Genomic DNA, 19,863 nt, shown 5'->3' on the forward strand with positions numbered 1-19,863 from the left:
TGAAATTTCTCCATTGAGAAACCTTTTCATTAGCTTCAGAAATACTAAAGGTAACTCTTGAATATGAATTCAACATAGCATGCAAAGGTTATTCAAAATTTTTATTTCAAAATCGGTTGCAGTCAATGGTAGCTTATAATGAAAGACGGTTTACTGAACATAGATCCTATTCAAAGACACTAAAATTGCCGCTTTATGACGCGGTTTTTAACTTTTTGTTACTTTTATTATGATTGGTGTAAATTTATATAATTTTTGTTTATAACAATTTTGAAATACCGTAATTAATGTTGTAAATTCATAATCTTATTCATAAATTGCAGGCCTTAGACTTAGGCTAATATCTTTGTGCTCTCCTGAGTAATTTTATTCCCCGTTATAATATGTTCAAAACTTAGGCTAGGCCTGATATTCCATAAGGCATGGAGCCATGTCATAGTCCTATTTAATTCCTTGGAAAATCTACAAATTATTCAGCTAGCCTATGAACGTAACTGTATTTTGTGAAAATCATTCAATGAAACTAAATTTTTCTTTTTTACTGGCCTGAGCAGTGAGGTAGCGAAAACGGATATTTTAGTAAAACTTTCAAATAACTATAAAATAAAGCAAAAATGTGAATATCAATTTTACAAAGAATATGCATTTTGATACAGGTGTATATCGTATCAAATTAAAATTAATTAAAGCGTATTTAATCACGTGTGTAGGCCTATATTTATTATTTGCAATTAATTAACCAATTTAGGTCTCTTGGATTGTTTTCTCGTCTTCGGAATGCTTACACCTGTATATTGATTTTCGTTGGTATAGGCTACTTCGATGCATTGTAGTTCATGTTTCACGTCACGTAGTCCATTTTGCTTTTTCTGTTTTTGTTTGTTGTTCACATTGGAGCTATTGGTTAATAGTTATCACTCTACAATTGATGTATTGAGCACTATTCTAACAGTGAAAATATTCTGTTATTTTATTAATTGTGAAATATATCAATAAGAAGGTTTATTATACCTCTAATCCTGATGTGTGTCAATAGGATAGGCCCTCCTTCTCGATGTGAAAAATAACAATACTTCTACTGACAGATCACTTTGTTTTCTGAATTGAATTTTGTGTGTTATTTTAAAAAAAGGCAAAATACTACTGAAATACTTACCATTTGTCTTTGAATGTCTTTGGGCTCCATAAATCACGTTTGAATTTTGATAATTTTACATTTAAAGGGATTAAAGAGGATTTCTAAATTTGGTATGGTTATCGGGTTCCAATTTTCAATCAGACGTGTGTAGTTCCTGCAAGTCCACTAAAACTAAGTGTTTCATGACGCCACCCCCTCAAAATTTGGTTGTATCACTTAAAACCTTAGTGGAGGTGACGTCATAAAACACTCAGTTTTAATAGAATTGCTAGAACCACAGACGTATGATTGAAAATCGGAATGGCGCAAATTGATGCTATCATTGTCCCCGATACACATACAAAATTTAGAAAAACTCTTAATAATCCCTTTTATATACGCATACTCTTCTCTTAGAAATTGCATACGCAAATGACAAGGATTTTTCAGTGGAAATTCCTCTCTGTAAAATTATTTTAAAGTTGCAAGTTTTTGGATTGATGACAAATTTCATAAACCCAAGGCAATAAATTTTATAAGTTGATAATCCAAACGATGCAGAAATACTTAGTCACATTCTTGACCTTTCTGTTTTTCCTATTTTGTAACGTTGTATAAGGTTTTTTAAGAGATAATCTCTTATAGAAGCACTGGCAGCGTTGTGCAAAAAAACCTGTTTATGACGTCACTTTATGTTATAGTAGGGCCTATCAGTTTACTGCTTGAACCCTATTTAACATGTAATTTTGTAAAAAAAATATCCTTACAAATATATATTTATCCTTATTTAGTACGATTCATAAAACACAAAAATATTGAATTATTTTGTAATAGGTATGATTAAAGCGATTTAGACGGATCTATAAATATCAAAAGATAATCCCAGCTGTATAATCAAGAGGTTTAATCGGTTCTCTTCTTTATACTTAAACGGCTCCTTGATGAAGATATTCAATTTTCCCCAAAGACAGACTCTTATAGTTCATTTAAATGATCATAATATTTTCCAATTTCTCCGAATTGATCATATTTCAGGCGTTCAGTTTTCCCCCTAGATTAGATTGTATGATTCATATATTTTCCAATTTCTCCAATGTTAAGCTTACGATTTAAGTGTGGCATTTACGGCTGTAGGTCTACTGTTATATAGCTTCATGATTATTCCATATCCTCTATTACTAGTACACAGCCTTCTAATCAACGAGTGGTCACTCAGTATCTTTGTCAATTATTGATCATTTTACCAGTTCGTAAGACAAACTCAGCGATATATTGTAACCAGAGTTATTCCATGCTTTCTTGTGACGGTACAAATAATCAATCGTTAACAATATTTTCCCCAGATATTGATGTCGACGATTTGAATAGAAATTAGAACCATGATGCGGGACCGTGATGCCCCACTCTTCATATACAAGCCTTAATATGTACTTAATTGATTTATTTTTGTCTCTTTAATTCACCCACCCAACAATAGATCACTCGACTAATTGAAGAAATTGTCGATGTAAAAATATTAACGTCGACTAAAACGAAACAAAAATCCAGCCCTAAATCATAATTCAAGATAACAGACACACTTGTTTTGTTCAAATTATGTCAAATGATAGTTATGTCAAATGATAGTTGTGTCAAATAATAGTTGTGCCAAATAATAGTTATGTCAAATGATAGTTATGCCAAATGATAGTTATGTCAAATGATAGTTGTGCCAAATGCTAGTTATGCCAAATGACAGTTGTGCCAAATGATAGCCTAGTTGTGCCAAATGATAGTTGTGTAATTAAAGACTCGGTTGTTGGACATGAGAATACAAGTCCCCTCTAATAGACTCCATTCTTCATAATAAAACATTATACTCTTGTCGATGAAGAATTGTTTTCTGGTACAGCCGGTACCGGTGTATTAAAATTATGTTCTTGTCGACGTATTATTATGTTCTTATCTGTGGAATTGTAATCACATCTGAACAAATTGCAAAAGTGTCGAGGAAATATTCTTGTCAATTAAAAATTATATTTGTTTAGATGGACAATGTCGATGAAAAATATACAAATGCCGACAAAATTGTATTCATAATTGTATAACACTATGATCATGTCAGTAGTGTAAACTTGAGTCGATGAACTCCTGAGGATGATAGGTGTAGTCTAGAGATTACATCAAATAAGCACCGTAAAAATTAGTTCCGTTATTTGATTTCATCTTTGTCTTAATAGAAATAGCATATCACCTTAGAGCTCATTAAAAAAGCATATCGACACAAATTATGTAATAAAAAGGTTTGTATGTTAATTTCTATAATATTTCATTATGAGAGTCAACAATCTTGATACAATAATCTTTATATTATAACCTTGCAAATTTATACAACAATCTAGAAGTTGTTATACAACAATCTTGAAATTTTTATACAACAATCTTCAAATTTTTATACAACAATCTTCAAATTTTTATACAACAATCTAGAAGTTGTTATACAACAATCTTGAAATTTTTATACAACAATTTTTATATAACAATCTTGAAATTTTTATACAACAATCTTGAAATTTTTATACAACAATCTAGAAGTTGTTATACAACAATCTTGAAATTTTTATACAACAATCTTGGAAATTTTTATACAACAATCTTGAAATTTTTATACAACAATCTTGAAATTTAAACAATTCACATTGTAGACCTATCCTCACCTAATATCAATTAAAAGTTTATTTCTTTATTATTTATTTTTCTATTTTAATTAATTCTATTCTTTATTTTTGAGAAAATGTTCTCCATTAAGACACAAATTTTGTATTTTTCGGGAAAAAGAATAATCTATCAGACTGTCCCTTTAAATGAAATCGGTTCGTAGTAAATGGAGTAAGAATCTGTATGAAAATAGGTTAAAAAAAATCCGCCTTATAAAGGATACATATCTTAAACGAAGTAGAACTGAAGAAAAGAGCCATTGTCGATCGTTCAAGCATAAAACCACTGCACACCAGGTCAAATTTGTGGTCGAAATTTGACCTCATTTCTTACTATATATAATATATAATGTAATAGGCCCGTGGCTTAGTGGTTATATCGGTCTCTCTATCTAAAAACAGGTTTAATTTTGAATATAAGTAACAAATTAAAGATCTTTGTTATTATGACAAAATACAGACGAAATTTATTAATTTAATATAGCAAAACACCAGGTAGTGAATGTCCAAAATACACTATAGTAGGTTATCTAGATTTTAAATTCATATACTGGGTGAGCACTATGAAATTCACATAAAAATAAGATCGCTTGCTGCCCAATGATTAAATGCCCGATTTTTAATCGAATGTATGTTGATTCGATTGTCTCTTTTGCTGGACAATTCGAATATTTTATAGATTGTATTTGTATATTTTCACAATGAATATTAACGAATGTGTCGTTTGTATCAATATGTTCCCAATGGATTATTGAATAGTTATTGTTCAATATAATTTTCGTATAAATATTATGTTTAAATGTATTTTTCAAACAAGCTATTTAACGAATTTAGTATTTAAGCATATAACAATTTGTTTCCAAATTGAATATTTAAAAGTTATGGTCAAATGTATCAAATTGAATATAGTATGTGTCATTATGTTCATTAAACTAAATATTTACCGAATATATTCAATATGGTCATCTTGATTTTTTATGTTTAAGCATGCATTAATATGTTCAATTGTATATGAACGATGTTATTGTTGTATGGGTTTGTATTATTATGTTCCTGCAATTGAATATTAATGAAATTTGTATTGTATTATAAAATATGATATGTTCACCAAATTGAATATTAACGAACTAAATGAATAAAGAGCTATCATCAAATCAACTAGAATTTCTGCGAAAATTTTTAATTTCATGCATCAATTTGCTCGTGGAATTTTATTGTTTAAAGATTTATATCATTATTAATATGTTTATGAAATTGTATATGCGTGTTTAACGATTTATTGATGAAATTGTTTGAGTTGTGTTCGAGAATCGAATGTAATATTTTTGAGATAAATTTTTTTTTTGACACTAATGTAGGTTGTCTCATATGTAACGAAAAACGAAATATTAAACCAATAAGTTTATCAAACAAATAAATATCACTGAAAATGGCCTCTTTTTTACATGGTATTCAGTTTTTTTTTTATTCAACGACGAATATGAAAATTTGTAATAAAATTGAATAATTATTGAATATTTTATAAGTATCCAACTGTATATTTTCAGCAAAATAAATATTGAATAACCATCAAATTCGATAACGTTTTATTGTGTTCAGTAGGTAAAATCTTAGGTAGGTAGGTATTATCCTTTAAGAAAAATGAATATTCACAAGATACGGCTGTATATGACGTATATTAAGAGGACTGAATATTCAAGGAATTAAATTTATGACGTGATTATATTTTTTTGCAAAGTGAATGAATTTGATAAACGTAATTGTGAAACTGGAATTTGCTATTATAATTAAGACCATCAATATATTCAGAAAAATGAATATTCAATAGTATAATTTCTTCAAAGAATGTAGCCTATTCAGCAAACGGAATGTGAATCGAAACTTTTATAATGCAATAAAGTATAGATATATTCAGCAAAGTCAATACTTTATAATTGAAAATCAATATACATACAAGTCGTTATAAATGTTTAAAGGTGTATTTATTGTGCTGAATTTTAAGCAATTGTTAATATTAAATGCCAGTTGATTTTCAGAGCCTGATTTTAAGCGATACTTATTTTCAAAATAGATATAGGCCGACACATTTATTCAGTAAATGCTATATTCTTTATTCCATCTAAACAGTGTGGCCCAAGATAAGCTGGAAATATAATATATGGAAAAAATCTGTAATTATTCCTGTAGACTCTTAAACAAAAATTCATCCTTAGGATATGAAAAAACATGTCTTTAATGATTTATGAAGGGGAAATAACTACAATATTTTAGTAACAAAAAAATTAACTTTACAGTTTCTTGTCTTTTATAGATTTCAGTATGCCTTTAACTGGGAGTAGTATATCTAATCTAATGTTCGTCTAATTTCAGCGAACAAAAGAGCGAAAATTATACACAGACCAAGGTATAGACGACGATGAAATAGAAGGGAAAAGAAACTATAGCATTTTGGACAAGTTTAACAATAACCGATGTCGAGGAAACTTTGTTACACCAATGAAAGGCGATGGTAAGCTAATATTTAAAAAAAAGAAATCATTAATTTTAGGTGAAGCACACATAACAATTTTGTATTGCTGAATTTTTTGATCGAAAAGAAAGATCTCTACGAGGCCTACACGCTATACTGGTTAACTATTACCTCATATAATCCCGTTTTTCAGAATTCACCCTTAAACACGTACAACAACATGGATTAAAGAACCCTATAGTATTTTATGAAAAGACGGGACTGGGAATGCGGTAAGTAAGCCTCAACGCCTTAATGACTAAGCCTATCAGTATCTAGGCTATAACTTTTCTAAATCGTTAATTTAGAAGCCCTAATGCTCACCAAAAGCGAAGCAATTGTTGTAATTCCTCGATTTAGTGTCCTTCCTCGTAAAAATTCTTCCGAAATCAGTTCATTTGATTCAAAATGTATTTGCAGAGTGCCAAGTGAAAACTTCAAAGTAGCAGAAGTAAAACAATGTGTCGGTAAGTGTCAGTTGAAAACTAATTAAAGGGAGGTAACTATATTTTCAGACAATTTATTTCAGACAACAAATAACTTTGCAGAAAATTTAACGTCCTATTTCAGGAAGAACGACACTGCTTGTTTTCTGAATGGGATTTGGATCGATATTTGTACTTTAGCTATGTATCTCAACATCCCTACCAATAAATTCGCCCCAAACATATAATTCTTCATTTCATTTGTTTACAGGAAGTAGAAGAGTATTAGATGTGATGGATGTAAATACACAGAGAGGAATGGAGATGTCTATGAAAGATTGGGTCAGATATTATGAAAACCCTGAACGTGATAGATTGTTGAATGTTATTAGTTTAGAGTTCAGTCATACCAGACTGGCTAATTATGTCGAATCTCCAACCTTGGTGAGTCTATTTTAAAGTGTCCCACTCTAAAAAAAAAACTTCCACACAACATTTTTGTTTCAAAAGTCTCCAAAATAATCTTGAGCCCTCAAGGGTTTAAAAGAATTTTGCGGTCTTTAATGTCTGAGACAGAAAACCAAGAATGAAGTAAGATTACATGTTTTGCCAGTCAGACTTGTTGTAACAAAATGGAAGTGATTTTATAGAGATTTTCAATAGCTATACTACATAGTTTTACTTTTCGTTCTGATCAATTATGGCGTAGGGTTATCAGTTGAAATGATGACTATAATAGTATTAATGGTTAAACTTGATGTTCACTTGGTGTTAATCAGTTTGATTATATCAAATCATATGACCACCATGAGTGAATATCAAGTTGCAGTGGAAAGAAATGTTTTGTTTAAAATTATCCTTGAAATTCCAACCCATTGCGTTTTTCAGGTACGACAAATAGATTGGGTAGATAGAGTATGGCCACGACATTTAAAAGATTGTCAAACAGAATCAACCAATGTGATAGATAAGATGAAATATCCAAAAGTTCAAAAGTATGTTAAGACCCTATATTATATTTAGCTTTTGAAAAGTCTAATGTGAATATTCTAGACTAGAGAGATTTTCAAGTCTTTCATGGTATATAGGATATTTATATATATATTGTATTGCATCATATTTATGATTGTATTTATGGCAGTATAAAAATTAATAGAATTTAATGATAAAGCATGCCACATAGCCTAGGTTTTGTGTGTATTCTATTACTAAAATAGATTTTTTGTGTATTTTTGTACTAATATAGATTATGTTATTTCTAGATATTGTTTAATGAGTGTTGAAGGCTGTTATACAGATTTTCATATAGATTTTGGTGGAACCTCAGTATGGTATCATATCTTACATGGAGAGAAGGTAAGATTTTGTGCTTATCTATAATATTAGAATTTATTTCAATTCCAGTTGTCCTGATAAGGATTTCGAAAATTGATAAGACTAATGCAGCTGTCCTTGCAAAATTTCCCTCATGGTCTTCATTAGCCATTTAGGTTCAGAAAAGTAGGATGTAAAACTCCATTCATTTCATTTGATAAGTATTTAAAGAAGATAAGAATTTATAGATTATTGAAACCTTTTTTATTTTAAAGGTATTTTGGTTAATTCCACCAACAGAGAAGAATATAGCTATATATGAGAACTGGATATTATCAGGAAAACAAGGGGATGTATTCCTGGCAGATCAAGTGGAATCTTGCCAGATGCTGGAACTAAAAGCTGGTTACACATTCATAATTCCATCAGGTAGGAATTTCATCTTAAATATTCTAATGGTATTTTATCAGTTTCAAAAAGTTTGTGCCAGGGCAGGGATTTGGCATTATGGTGCTCAAAAATGTGCATAATATTTTTTTGAAATTTTCCATCATTATTAATGGTGGGTGTAATAGTCCATGGCTTATCCATGTCATTTGTATTTTGTAGGATGGATACATGCTGTGTATACACCGGTAGACTCTCTAGTGTTTGGAGGTAATTTTATACATAGTTTTAACATCACACAACAACTACGTGTAGCAGAAGTAGAAGATAGAACACATGTAAGTTACCATAATTCAAAGTAATGCTTAAGATCTGAAATCCAAGACTTCAAGATTTCTGTATACTTTTGTTGCTTGAAGTTTGACATTTGAAAATACTCCAGTTGACCCAGTAATGGAGAAAAATTATTGTTTGTAGAACCTGCTAAGCCATCCTTGACAAAATTATGAAATTTATTCTTTTTTCTCTTTAAGTTTTCATGGTGCTTGTCTAAATTTTTTATAGCTGTTATGAAATGAATGAGTGTCTTGGTAAAATTCAAAACCAAGAGTCTGAATTTGTAAAACAATGACTTTGTATTTTATTCTGTTCTTTCAGGTACCTCAAAAGTTCCGCTATCCATTTTACAATGAAATACTGTGGTATGTTTTGGAAAGATATGTTCATTGTTTAACAGGAAAGTCATATCTTAAGAAACATGAGAAGAAAAAGGAGGAAATAGAAGAAGCACCTGATTCACCTAATTCATCTCAATTTGATGATGATTCCAGACCCCCCTCCAGGAATCCGGATTCTATTACTTTGGAAGAAGCAGACGCAGCAAAAGTGAAACAAGAAAAAGAGGAATCAGACAAACTTTCACAACGATTAACAATAGAGCTAACACGTATTGATGCTAATCAAAAACCCAAACGTAAAGGTGCAGGAGAGTTGTTAAAGGGTGGTGACTCTGATGGGAGTTTTAGTGATGTGGAAAATAGTAAACCTTCAAATGGAAACAGTGATATCAAGGAAAAAAAGAAACTATATTTAACTAAATTTGAACAAGATGGACTAGCTAAGTTGGTACAATGGGTAGAAAATGTACCAGTTCAGAAACGGGTCATACCTAAGGAATTATTGAATCCTGAATCAGTTATTGCAGACATCAAGGTATGAGTGACAATTTTTGTTTTTTTTTATATTTTTTGAATGTAAACAGAAACAATCATAATTGAAAATATATATGAGTATTTTTTTTTTTTAAATTATCCAATCAAACTTAAAGATTTTTAAAAGGGATTTTCCTTGACATGAAAGATGATATCGCACAGTTGTTGAGCCAAAAACCAACAATTTTGCCTGGTGTTTATACAATAGTACTGGTATCTACTTTCTATTTATAAGCCTCAAATGCTTCAGATATGTCAAAATTTCTCATCCTAACTTTTCCTGAGAATATTTTCCAAAATTCCTATATGGAATTCATATTTGCTGATTAACAAAATCTTTCTGTTTGCTGTTGGACAAACATTATAGTTTATGGTTGAAAATATAGAAGAGTTAATATGATATGAATAATGTATTTTCAGCAAATATTGGTAGAACATAAGAATGATGACCAGACATTAGCTATAACTGGTGAACCAATTTGTTCCTGGCCAGAATCAGAAATTAAGGTACTCATTGTCATATTTGGTGTTAACCTCAATTCTCATATACAATCTGAAGAGGACCTTTTCAACAGGTTGACATTCAAGAGTCGCATCTTTGTTCTTGAATGTGACATCAGAAGCTTTGTCAGGTATGCATGTGCAAGGGATGGAATAGGCCAAGAATTTTTTTCTGAGATTGTCAAAGACCAAGAATTTAAAGTGAAATGCTGGGCACATATAAAACACTTTGATGTAGAATATGCTCATAAAGTCTTTAAAGTCAACTTTGGTTTCTATTGATTTTCAGAAAGTAAAACTGTATAAACAGCCAAAAGGCCCAAAACCACCAAAAGGTTCATCAAAGCAAGCATCTGGTAACCGTAGGCGACGAACTAGATGTAAGAAATGTGAAGCATGTACAAGAGCTGATTGTGAAGAATGTAATTTCTGTAAAGATATGAGGAAATTTGGTGGTCCTGGTAGAATGAAACAGAGTTGTATCAGTAGACAGTGTATGGCTGTAAGTTCTTCATCTTCTTTCTTCAGACCTCAAGCAACCGTTTAAGATGAATCCAAAGGAGCAAAGTCTAAGAAACCACCATCTTTAAATTGGGTATCTGAACTTTACATGCCTATCCCTTGATTTTTTCACTAAAAAGATTTTTGGTTGAGTAGATTTGAGATCATTTCACTTCATAAATTGATAACATTGAGTTAGTAACACATAAAAATATGATTGAGAAATTTGTACTTTTCTTTCTCAGCCTGTTTTACCACATACAGCAACTTGTATGATATGTGAAGAAGATCAACGAATTAAATTAGCAGACAGTGATGAATCTATCACTACCCTCATGGAATGTGGTATCTGCTGGGAAATTGTTCATCCTGAATGTCTCAAGAAGAAGTTTGAAGATCTAGATGTAGAGGGTGTAGTTAACGAAGATATACCTAGTAGTTGGGAATGTCCAAAATGTTGTCAAGATGGTAAACAAGGCCAGTTGAAGGTACATGTAAATACATTTTGGCAATATTTTGTCATGTTATTGATCATAAACAAAGCTACAGCAATCACTGGTATTTGTTGCTATAAAGATTAAGGCAACAAATGGCTAACAATAGCTAGACATTTGACTTGCTAAAAAATCTTCAAAAAAATTAACTTTGACCAAACTTTGGCTGTGAAATTAGAGAAGAAAGAAGAACCAATTGCAGACAACATATTTTAGTACCTTTAAGTAAGACCCCTAATGGTTACTCACTACTTTGCAAGTCTTTCAATGACAGGTGATATGCAATTGGTTGTCCTTTATAAAATTGGACAAATTAAGAAGGTCTCTTGTAGTTAAACTGTTTTTGCTTTTGTAAATCTCACCATTTTAAATTGTATCTCCCATGTTATAGACTAGACCAAAACCAAAAGGTAAAATAGAAAGCAGACGGTCATCAGAAGCCAGTGAGTCTGCCTATGATACAGATGATATCAAGGTAACTCCCATTGAAGGTAAAAGGGTGGTATCTAAGGAAACACCTTCACCATCAGAGAGTCCTAAACCAGGGCCTAGTACTCTTCCTCCTTTGACTGTTAAAAAAGAAATTATTGATAAGAAACCACAAGTATTGGTGAAGAAACATAAAATGACTCCAACAAAAGAGAACAAAGAAACCACAACTACTAAAAAGGTAAGAAAATGTGCTTTATAAATTGGAAACATATATCTAGCAGAGAGATATCTGAAATCTGCTCTGATTTGACTTTTGCTGGGAATTAGTCTGGATAATCAATTTGTCTTCAGGTGAAATCCTTTTTCATTTCATTTCAACATTTCGTTCCACCATTTCATTTCAACATTTCATTTCCATATTTCATTTCAACATTTCATTTCATTTCCACATTTCCTTTCATTTCAGGTGAAAACTACTCCAGTGAAAATAGAAAAAGTCAAAGCAGAATCTCCCTCATTCACGAGATCTGGTCGAAATCCACAAGTTAAAAGACTGGCAGCAGATGACATAGATTTGTCAAGTAAAAGACCAAAACGAGAGGTAGTATTGCCTCGGCGCTATTTAGACTAAAAAATTGTATTCCAGTCCTAGGAAAAGCGGACAAATTACTAACAACCACAAAATTTGTTGACATTTTCACAAAAAGTGAAAATGTTTCACATAATATTTCCAATGGAAGCAAGGAAAATAGTCTTCATATAAAGCCAATGAATGTGTAAACTGGAAGTAGATTTTGAACCAGAAAGACAAATCAGAGTCTAAATTATCTACTTTGGTGTTGATTCATTCAATGGCTTTATTTGGATTTCATGAGGTATATTTAAAGAATTCAATTCCCATTGGTGTAACAACTATTCTAGTAGAGATATAGGCCTACTGTTGCAAAGAGTTGCTAAATTCACAACAATGTTTTTTGACATTATTTTGGGAAGATATTTATTTAATATGCCTCAGATCATATCACTTGTATTTGGGATTTAAGTTTGGATTCACGGGTTATGCATGATGTAAATTTTATATTTTCATATGTTTGTTAAAAAATGTTTTATATATTTGTAATTCTTGCATGTATTGTCTATAGTTTAAAGTTCATGTTTACACTTGTTAATATTTCACATTTTTGTTACCATAGAAACCAACTATTTTAAGCACACATTTTTGTAACCATAGTTAACATAAATCTAAAATACTCATTTTTGTAACCATAGATTCCATACATTTCAAACCAACATTTCACATTCTTGTATCAACCCAGTTTCCCCCTGTCAGTGATGCAGGTACGAGGGGCTGAAATGGAAAAAGCGTCTAGTCGTTCGGATGGGACAATAAACCGAGGCCCTGTGTGCTACAGGCTGTGCACGTTAAAGATCCCTCGACAGTTGGAAATCGAAAAAGAGCAGGCTAATGCCGCTGTCCTGGCAAAATTTCCCTCATTGCACCCAGCATGGCGTTGCCCGTCTTCATTAGCCCACATGGTGCAGAAAAGTAGGACGTAAAACCATCATTTCAAACACATAACTCTTGTAACCATAGATACCTAGTTTTTAAACACATTCTTGTAACCACAGATACCTACATTGTTAAACATTCTTGTAACCATAGATAACTACATTTTTAAACATTCTTGTAACCACAGATACCATCAATTCAAAATCATACTGTTGTAACCATAGATACCATCATTTCGCATTACATTTAAGAAAAATATTTTACATCATTTCACTTTATGCTTTATATTTCACTCCATAAAATATTTCTAAATTATTTAAATTTATTCATATTTTATGCAAATTTGAAAGTAGACTACCAAGTTGGACTGTTATTGATATCTATGATTTGTGTACATGTATTTATTTAAATAACAATTTAATTGCTATTTAAGTAAGGATAAGTATCCATTTATTTTTTTGCTAAAATGTTGTCAACACTGGCTGGCCTTGCATTAAAAACAAAGCTATTTACAGTTTTTTTCCCCAATTTCCTCAGGTGAACATGACATAAAACTCATGTGTTTATAACTTGACACTTGCATTGAGACGTTAAAGATGCCTCGACAGTTGGAAATCGAAAAAAAGCAGGCTAATGCCGCTGTCCTGGCAAAATTTTCCTCATCACACCCTGCATGGCGTTGCCCGTCTTTATTAGCCCACATGGTGCAGAAAAGTAGGACGTAAAACGCCATTCATTTCATTTTATTTCTTACATTCAGTTTAATACTAACAACATAAAAGCACTTAAAGTTATTTTGTTAATTTAACATAATTCAGATTTGTTAGTGAGAGATAGTATAATTTTAAAAGTAAGATTTTAATTCATATATAAATTGAATGTTATTATTGACTAGCATATTAAAGGGATTGTAAAGGGGCTTTCTAAACTTTTGCACCATTCCAATTTCCAATCAGATGTCTGTGGTTCTTGCAATTCCACTAAAACACGTTTTATGACATCACTAGAGGGAACTGTATATATATTCTGATAGCTCCCCTTTAGTGATGTTTTAGTAGAATTGCAAGAACCACAGATGTCAGAATGAAAATTGGAATGGTGCAAATTGATGCTAAAAATATTTATGTGCAAGGTTGAAATTTTCATGTAGAGTTTATAATACAATTTAATTCTTCTGTTTACAGCTTAGAAATACTAGAATGAAATCAACATAATAGGGACCTACAAACATTTTATACAGAAATCATAAACATTTTGATGTTCCCTCAGTATCATGTATTTATCAAACAAAAAAGATTGAAAAAAATATATCCCATAGAACAGTTACTTTATTAGTTTTAATTATATTAAACCAACTTAGCATAGACTTAATTAATTTGAATTGAAGATCAGTCAAGATGAGAAAATATCTAAAAAAAAAAAGTGAGCCATGTGTTCAAAGTCAAAGCTTCAAAGACACAAGTACAGAAAAAGAGATGCAAGTACCAGACTGAAGCGATTATTCAACTATTGAAAGAAGTTCATTTCTTTCCTGGAAAATCTATTTTAAATTTGAAAGGGATATACATAAAGTTGTACAAATTTTTTGCTTTAACATCTGATTTCACCTATTTAATTTATCTATAGAATTTTTCATCAGTCAAATTCATTGTCTGGTTCTTCTAATTTTCAACAAATACTTCATCATCACTTCAACCTTGACCAGTTTGAGTGTTTGAGTTATTGTGATTATTTGTAATAACTAAACAGAAAAAAGTTCATAGTGCTCACGAAGTGATAGTAGTTTAAAGTAAGCTTTTGTTCTATTGTAAGAGAACTGGGTGTCAGGTTTTTATTCTGAAAAGTGGTATGGATAGTTTAAACATGTGCCCTACCAGCTGTAAAAGGAAATATTTTGATGACTTTATGACTTAAACTGGTTTTTTTTTGTAGAATTTGTCAGAATTAGTTATAGGTCTAGAATAGGACTTGTTGATTTTGTTTCATGTTGTATATTTCGTTTCATGTTGTATATTTTGTTTCATTTTGTATATTTCGTTTCATGTTGTATATTTCGTTTCATGTTGTATATTTTGTTTGTAATTTATGTTGTAATACAGGCTGTTGATTTGAATAATTCCATCATAAAAAAGTTCTAAAATTATTCAAAAAAGAATAGGTCATTATCTTGAATACTTCCCCAAAAAGATTCACTAGGCAAAATGCTTTGATCAAATCAACAGTCCTTGTTTGTAATTATTTATTTATTCTTTTTTGTTCATTCATTTGACAGAAAATCTGATCTTTTCATATCACTTCTGGCCCACCCTAGAAAACAGGCTGGCCCACGGTTTGCTCATCAGACCGTATCATATCAAAGTACATGTACTTACAAAATTTGAATATGCAAATCATTTGTAATCATATCATTAGATATCACTGTATATATCATTTGTAATTGTTAGTTTTGTCAACTTTGTTAATGACTATGTATCTTATTTTTGTGTTAGTAATTTTGTGGTATTTATGATCTTTTGAATTGGCTTAAAACTTAATATTATCTACTAAGTAGACCTATATATTTTGTTTCATGTTTTTCTGTTTGGTTACTTATATAATCATCCATGATCTCGTGAAATTCTTGTTGAAATCGAAGTCAGTTGATTTCTGACCTTATTGTATCATGTTTTGTAATGGTAGTCTGACTGTAAAATGTGAGCTGCTGATACAAGCTAACATGGCATACGATTGGTTGAATATTTTAGTACCGTTACATAATAATTTCATAAGATCATGGATGACAAGTAGTCTAATAGTTAGTAACCCTAAGAAATTACATAAACTAAGTTCTTGATTTCCATCTTTCTATTCAAGCCCTGCATTGATAAATTAGTACGTAAAAGATCAAAACCATAGTTTTATATGGTTGTTTGGTGAATAACTCAGTTCTTCTGTTTTGATTTGTTACAAGTACAGCATTGACATGTTAAGGTTTGCTTAACCAGCTGACAGAGCTCGTGTTTCATTTTCTGATGTATAATGCTTCTATTAAAAAGGTTAAGGATAGCTGAAATTAAGCTCAGATTATGAAACAAATATTTAGTCTGTTAGTCATATTTGTAAAACCTACAGACCAAAGACCTTGTACTATTATGTGTGTAATAGTTTCTGTCAGAACTTAAGTGCACCTGTATATGGTTCATACTTCACTTTTAAAAACGTTATATTCGTTATTGAAACATTGAGATATTGTCTGCTAATTCTGTGGGTTGTTATAATATGATATATGACTATAATATGATGTCCAACTTCAAACTTGATTCACTTGTTTCAGTTAAGAATGTGCTAAATTTTTTTTTCATTTAAAATTTTCGAATTTCATTTTCATTCCAGATTTTACTGTTAATTATTTTCCCTGATTCAAAAGTTTGAATTAATTAGTGTTGAGTTTTCAAAATAAAATGATACCATTTTCAAATATACCTTGTTAGTTTTTCATGAAATTTTGATTGACACAAATCAAAATCTACAGATAGGTTAAAGTTCAAGAACAGAGAAAATGGCTTGACAGTAAAATCTGGTAACCCCTTCGATCACTATTTTGACTTTCTTTCTTCGTTTTTACAGAGTATCTCACCAGAGAGCCAGAGAACAGATTCACCAGGCCCAAGTCGAATCAAACGCTCCAAAATAAAGTTAGAAAGTTCCAAAACTGGTAGTGATCGAAGAGGTGAACAGAGTAGCCATTTAAAGAAATCCAGTAGTCAATATGAATCTGCTGGAACATCCACCAAAACAAATGACTCAAAAACAGTGCGCAGTCAATTGTATGAAAATCCTGTACCCAAATTACGAAAAACTGAAACACAAGGACCTCTTATGTTGGACAAAGAGAAAGAGTCTCAACATGTTCAGGAAAAATATGTCGTTAGACCAGCTCCACTTCAGGCTCCTCCTGCTCATGTGGAACTGCAAAATGGCCAGAAACACATTCTGAATCGGTTGCTTTGGATGCAAATATTTGCTTATCTTAATGAAAGTGATTTAAGCATGTGTATGGCAGTGTGTAAAACTTGGAATTGGTGGTGTTTGGACAGGAAGTTGTGGACAACTATTGACTTGTCTCGCAAACGTCTCAAACAAGTACATTTAATAGGCATTGTGAAAAGACAGCCAGCTAATTTGATTTTAGTTTCAAGTGTCATATCCCAGAAACAACTTGTTTGGTTAGTTGCACGTCTCCCACGACTTCAAAAACTTGATCTGACATATTGCTCTTGGGCAACAGTTTGTGGTCTGTGTTCATCCTCCTGCCCATTGTTACGAACTCTTCTTTTGAAATGGGCAGTAGGAATTCGTGAAAATTGTTTTAGAGATTTAGTGCTGCCACCTGTTGATGGTAGACCTGGAGTTCTGGATGTAAGTCGATTAAGCCATCTGCGAAATTTGGATCTATCTGGTTGTGAAATTACAGATCAGTCCCTGGAACTAATTGTACAGCATATGACATTTCTGGAAAAACTTGGACTAAGTTACTGTATGAGACTAACTGATGCTGGGATTGAGACCCTATTTGGAGGATCTAATCCATTGACCTCAACCATCAAAGAATTGGATCTATCTGGCTGCAATCAGCTTACTGATATCAGCGTAGCTTTCACTTTCAAATCATGTTCATCTTTAATGTCATTGACTTTCAAAAGCTGTCCCAAAATAAATCGGCTGTCTATACAGAAGTTTGTGGACACTTTCAGTCCTAAAAAATTGATCATGAATTCTACCGAAATGAAAATCATAGTAAAAACTTAAACATGTACAGAAGGCAAGGTATATTGTTGCTGTGTATTCCTGAATTCAGATCCATTTTAGACTTCAAATTGGAGATAAAAAAAAAGTTGAAGTATAGCAATCTGGTTAAAATGCAGGTCGTGATATTTTATCAACCTAAAGAAATTCTCCTCATTCAGGCAATTCGACAAAATTTTGTCAAATTCAAAACTGTTAAATGTTTAAGAATATACCAGAATTCCACTAATAAAGTAGACAAAGTTCTTTAAAGGAGAACCTTCACTATGTGTTCGACCAATCATACTTTAGTTTCACAAACAGGAATATTTTTAGCTTACACAATCAGTAATAGTGTTCAATAGTGTTTGAGCCTTCAAATCCATGTGCATTCATAATTATTCACGTTTGAAAGTTAAAAATTAGACTCAAATTTTAGTGAGACTATGCCATATTTAGAAAACACATATATTGGAATAGACAGTGATGCATTTTTAGTACTTAGAGCACATTCAAGACCCAAATCAATCCCAAAATACTGACTGTTCACCTTTAATGAACAAGAAATCTTGATGCTTAAGAATTACTTTAAATTATGGATGTCCTAAAGCTAATTACTGGATATATGTAAATTTTGTAAATGATCAAAGAACAATATTGTCTAGACTTATCATTAAAACATAGAACTTTCAAGATATGTATTTTAGTGTGCACATCATAAAGAGGTGATTGGAATTGGCTGGGATATTAAAAAGGATCCTCTTAACATTGGCTGACAAAAACTTTGCAAAGTCCATCTGTGATTTTGGCTTCAACCTTTTAAACAAAACAAAACTGCTGTGATCAGTGCATTCACAATGCTGGCTCTTGCTCTTTCTAAGAAAAACAAAAGACTCAACTCTATGCTACATTTTTTTAATGAAGATGAAAACATGAGAATAATTCATCCTACAAAATTAATCATAGTACTCTACATAGTAGAATATCAAAACTAATAGTTAAAAAATATGAAATTTGATTATAATATATAATAAGAACTGATAGAATCAACATAAACAATCTATATTCAATTCAGAATTGACTGAATATTTTCAAATCATTACTAGTGGTTTGTGTACAAGAAAACATAAACGCATGTATGAGGCCACCAATGCTATAGCATAAAGATGAGATACAAATGGCGTTTTTTCAGAATTGCAAAATTGCAAAAAAGCAGAGGATATATATATGATTTATATAGCTTTTTCAAAATAAGACTAAAAATAATAGAAATAATATCATTAGTATTTCAATGACATGGATAAGCTTTTCCTGAATCCTTTTTTTTTTTTTCATGTAAATGCTAAATTTAAAATCAAATCATAAGTGAAATAACTATCATGAGATTCATTAAAGTGCTTTTCTTGTCTTGCCCACATCTATTGTCTCTATTTACATTACTATTCCCGTCCAAATATGATGACATTATCACTTATTCAGTCTAAATTTGTTTGGATATGGTAACATAATTTTATCAGGTTTTTCTAAAATTACAGAAACCAGTTTGAAGAAAATCCTTTTTCTGTGTGGTACAAAAGTTCAACCATCCTTTGTAACAGTTTTACATATTACATCAAATAAATCTATTTCTATGACTAATTATGAGATTCTTTATAAATTACAGCTTTTGATTTCACTTTTTGATACTATATAAGCAATTATAATTTATATATATACAATATTCACTCATACAGTAATCTTGTTGAAGTTACCTCGTTTCCATACAGGATATGTTACTCTTTTACACAGGATTATATGTTACTTTTTAAACAGGATTAACTGTTACTTTTCTTAACAAGATTGCTGAATACATCAATTGTAAAGCGATATAGAAATACTTCTGAACAAGATTATATGTTGCTTATTTAAATACATTTTCAACAGGATGTTCAAAATCATTAAAAACATCACTTTTTGCGACCATAATTAACAGAACTTTTATGAAATATCAATGAATACATTA

The 19,863-nt window shown here is 31.0% G+C and overlaps 2 protein-coding genes across 2 annotated transcripts; both read left to right on the forward strand.

The window, feature by feature from the left end:
- Nucleotides 1-6,195: 6,195 nt before the first annotated feature.
- Nucleotides 6,196-11,128, forward strand: LOTGIDRAFT_52553 (hypothetical protein; the record flags this gene model as incomplete). Its single annotated transcript, XM_009055528.1, has 12 exons — nt 6,196-6,322; nt 6,477-6,555; nt 6,743-6,793; nt 7,023-7,191; nt 7,636-7,742; nt 8,010-8,103; nt 8,337-8,490; nt 8,671-8,786; nt 9,106-9,660; nt 10,080-10,175; nt 10,414-10,662; nt 10,907-11,128. Coding segments are annotated over 12 exons (2,019 nt in total), but the record flags the coding sequence as incomplete, so codon positions are not given.
- A 5,827-nt stretch (nt 11,129-16,955) lies between these two features.
- Nucleotides 16,956-17,885, forward strand: LOTGIDRAFT_116838 (hypothetical protein; the record flags this gene model as incomplete). The annotated part of the gene is made up of 1 exon (XM_009055642.1): nt 16,956-17,885. The coding sequence occupies one exon, from the start codon at nt 16,956-16,958 to the stop codon at nt 17,883-17,885; it is 930 nt and encodes a 309-aa protein (XP_009053890.1).
- Between the last annotated feature and the right edge of the window lie 1,978 nt (nt 17,886-19,863).

Source organism: Lottia gigantea (assembly GCF_000327385.1).
Source record: "Lottia gigantea unplaced genomic scaffold LOTGIsca_25, whole genome shotgun sequence".
Classification (NCBI taxonomy): domain Eukaryota; kingdom Metazoa; phylum Mollusca; class Gastropoda; family Lottiidae; genus Lottia; species Lottia gigantea.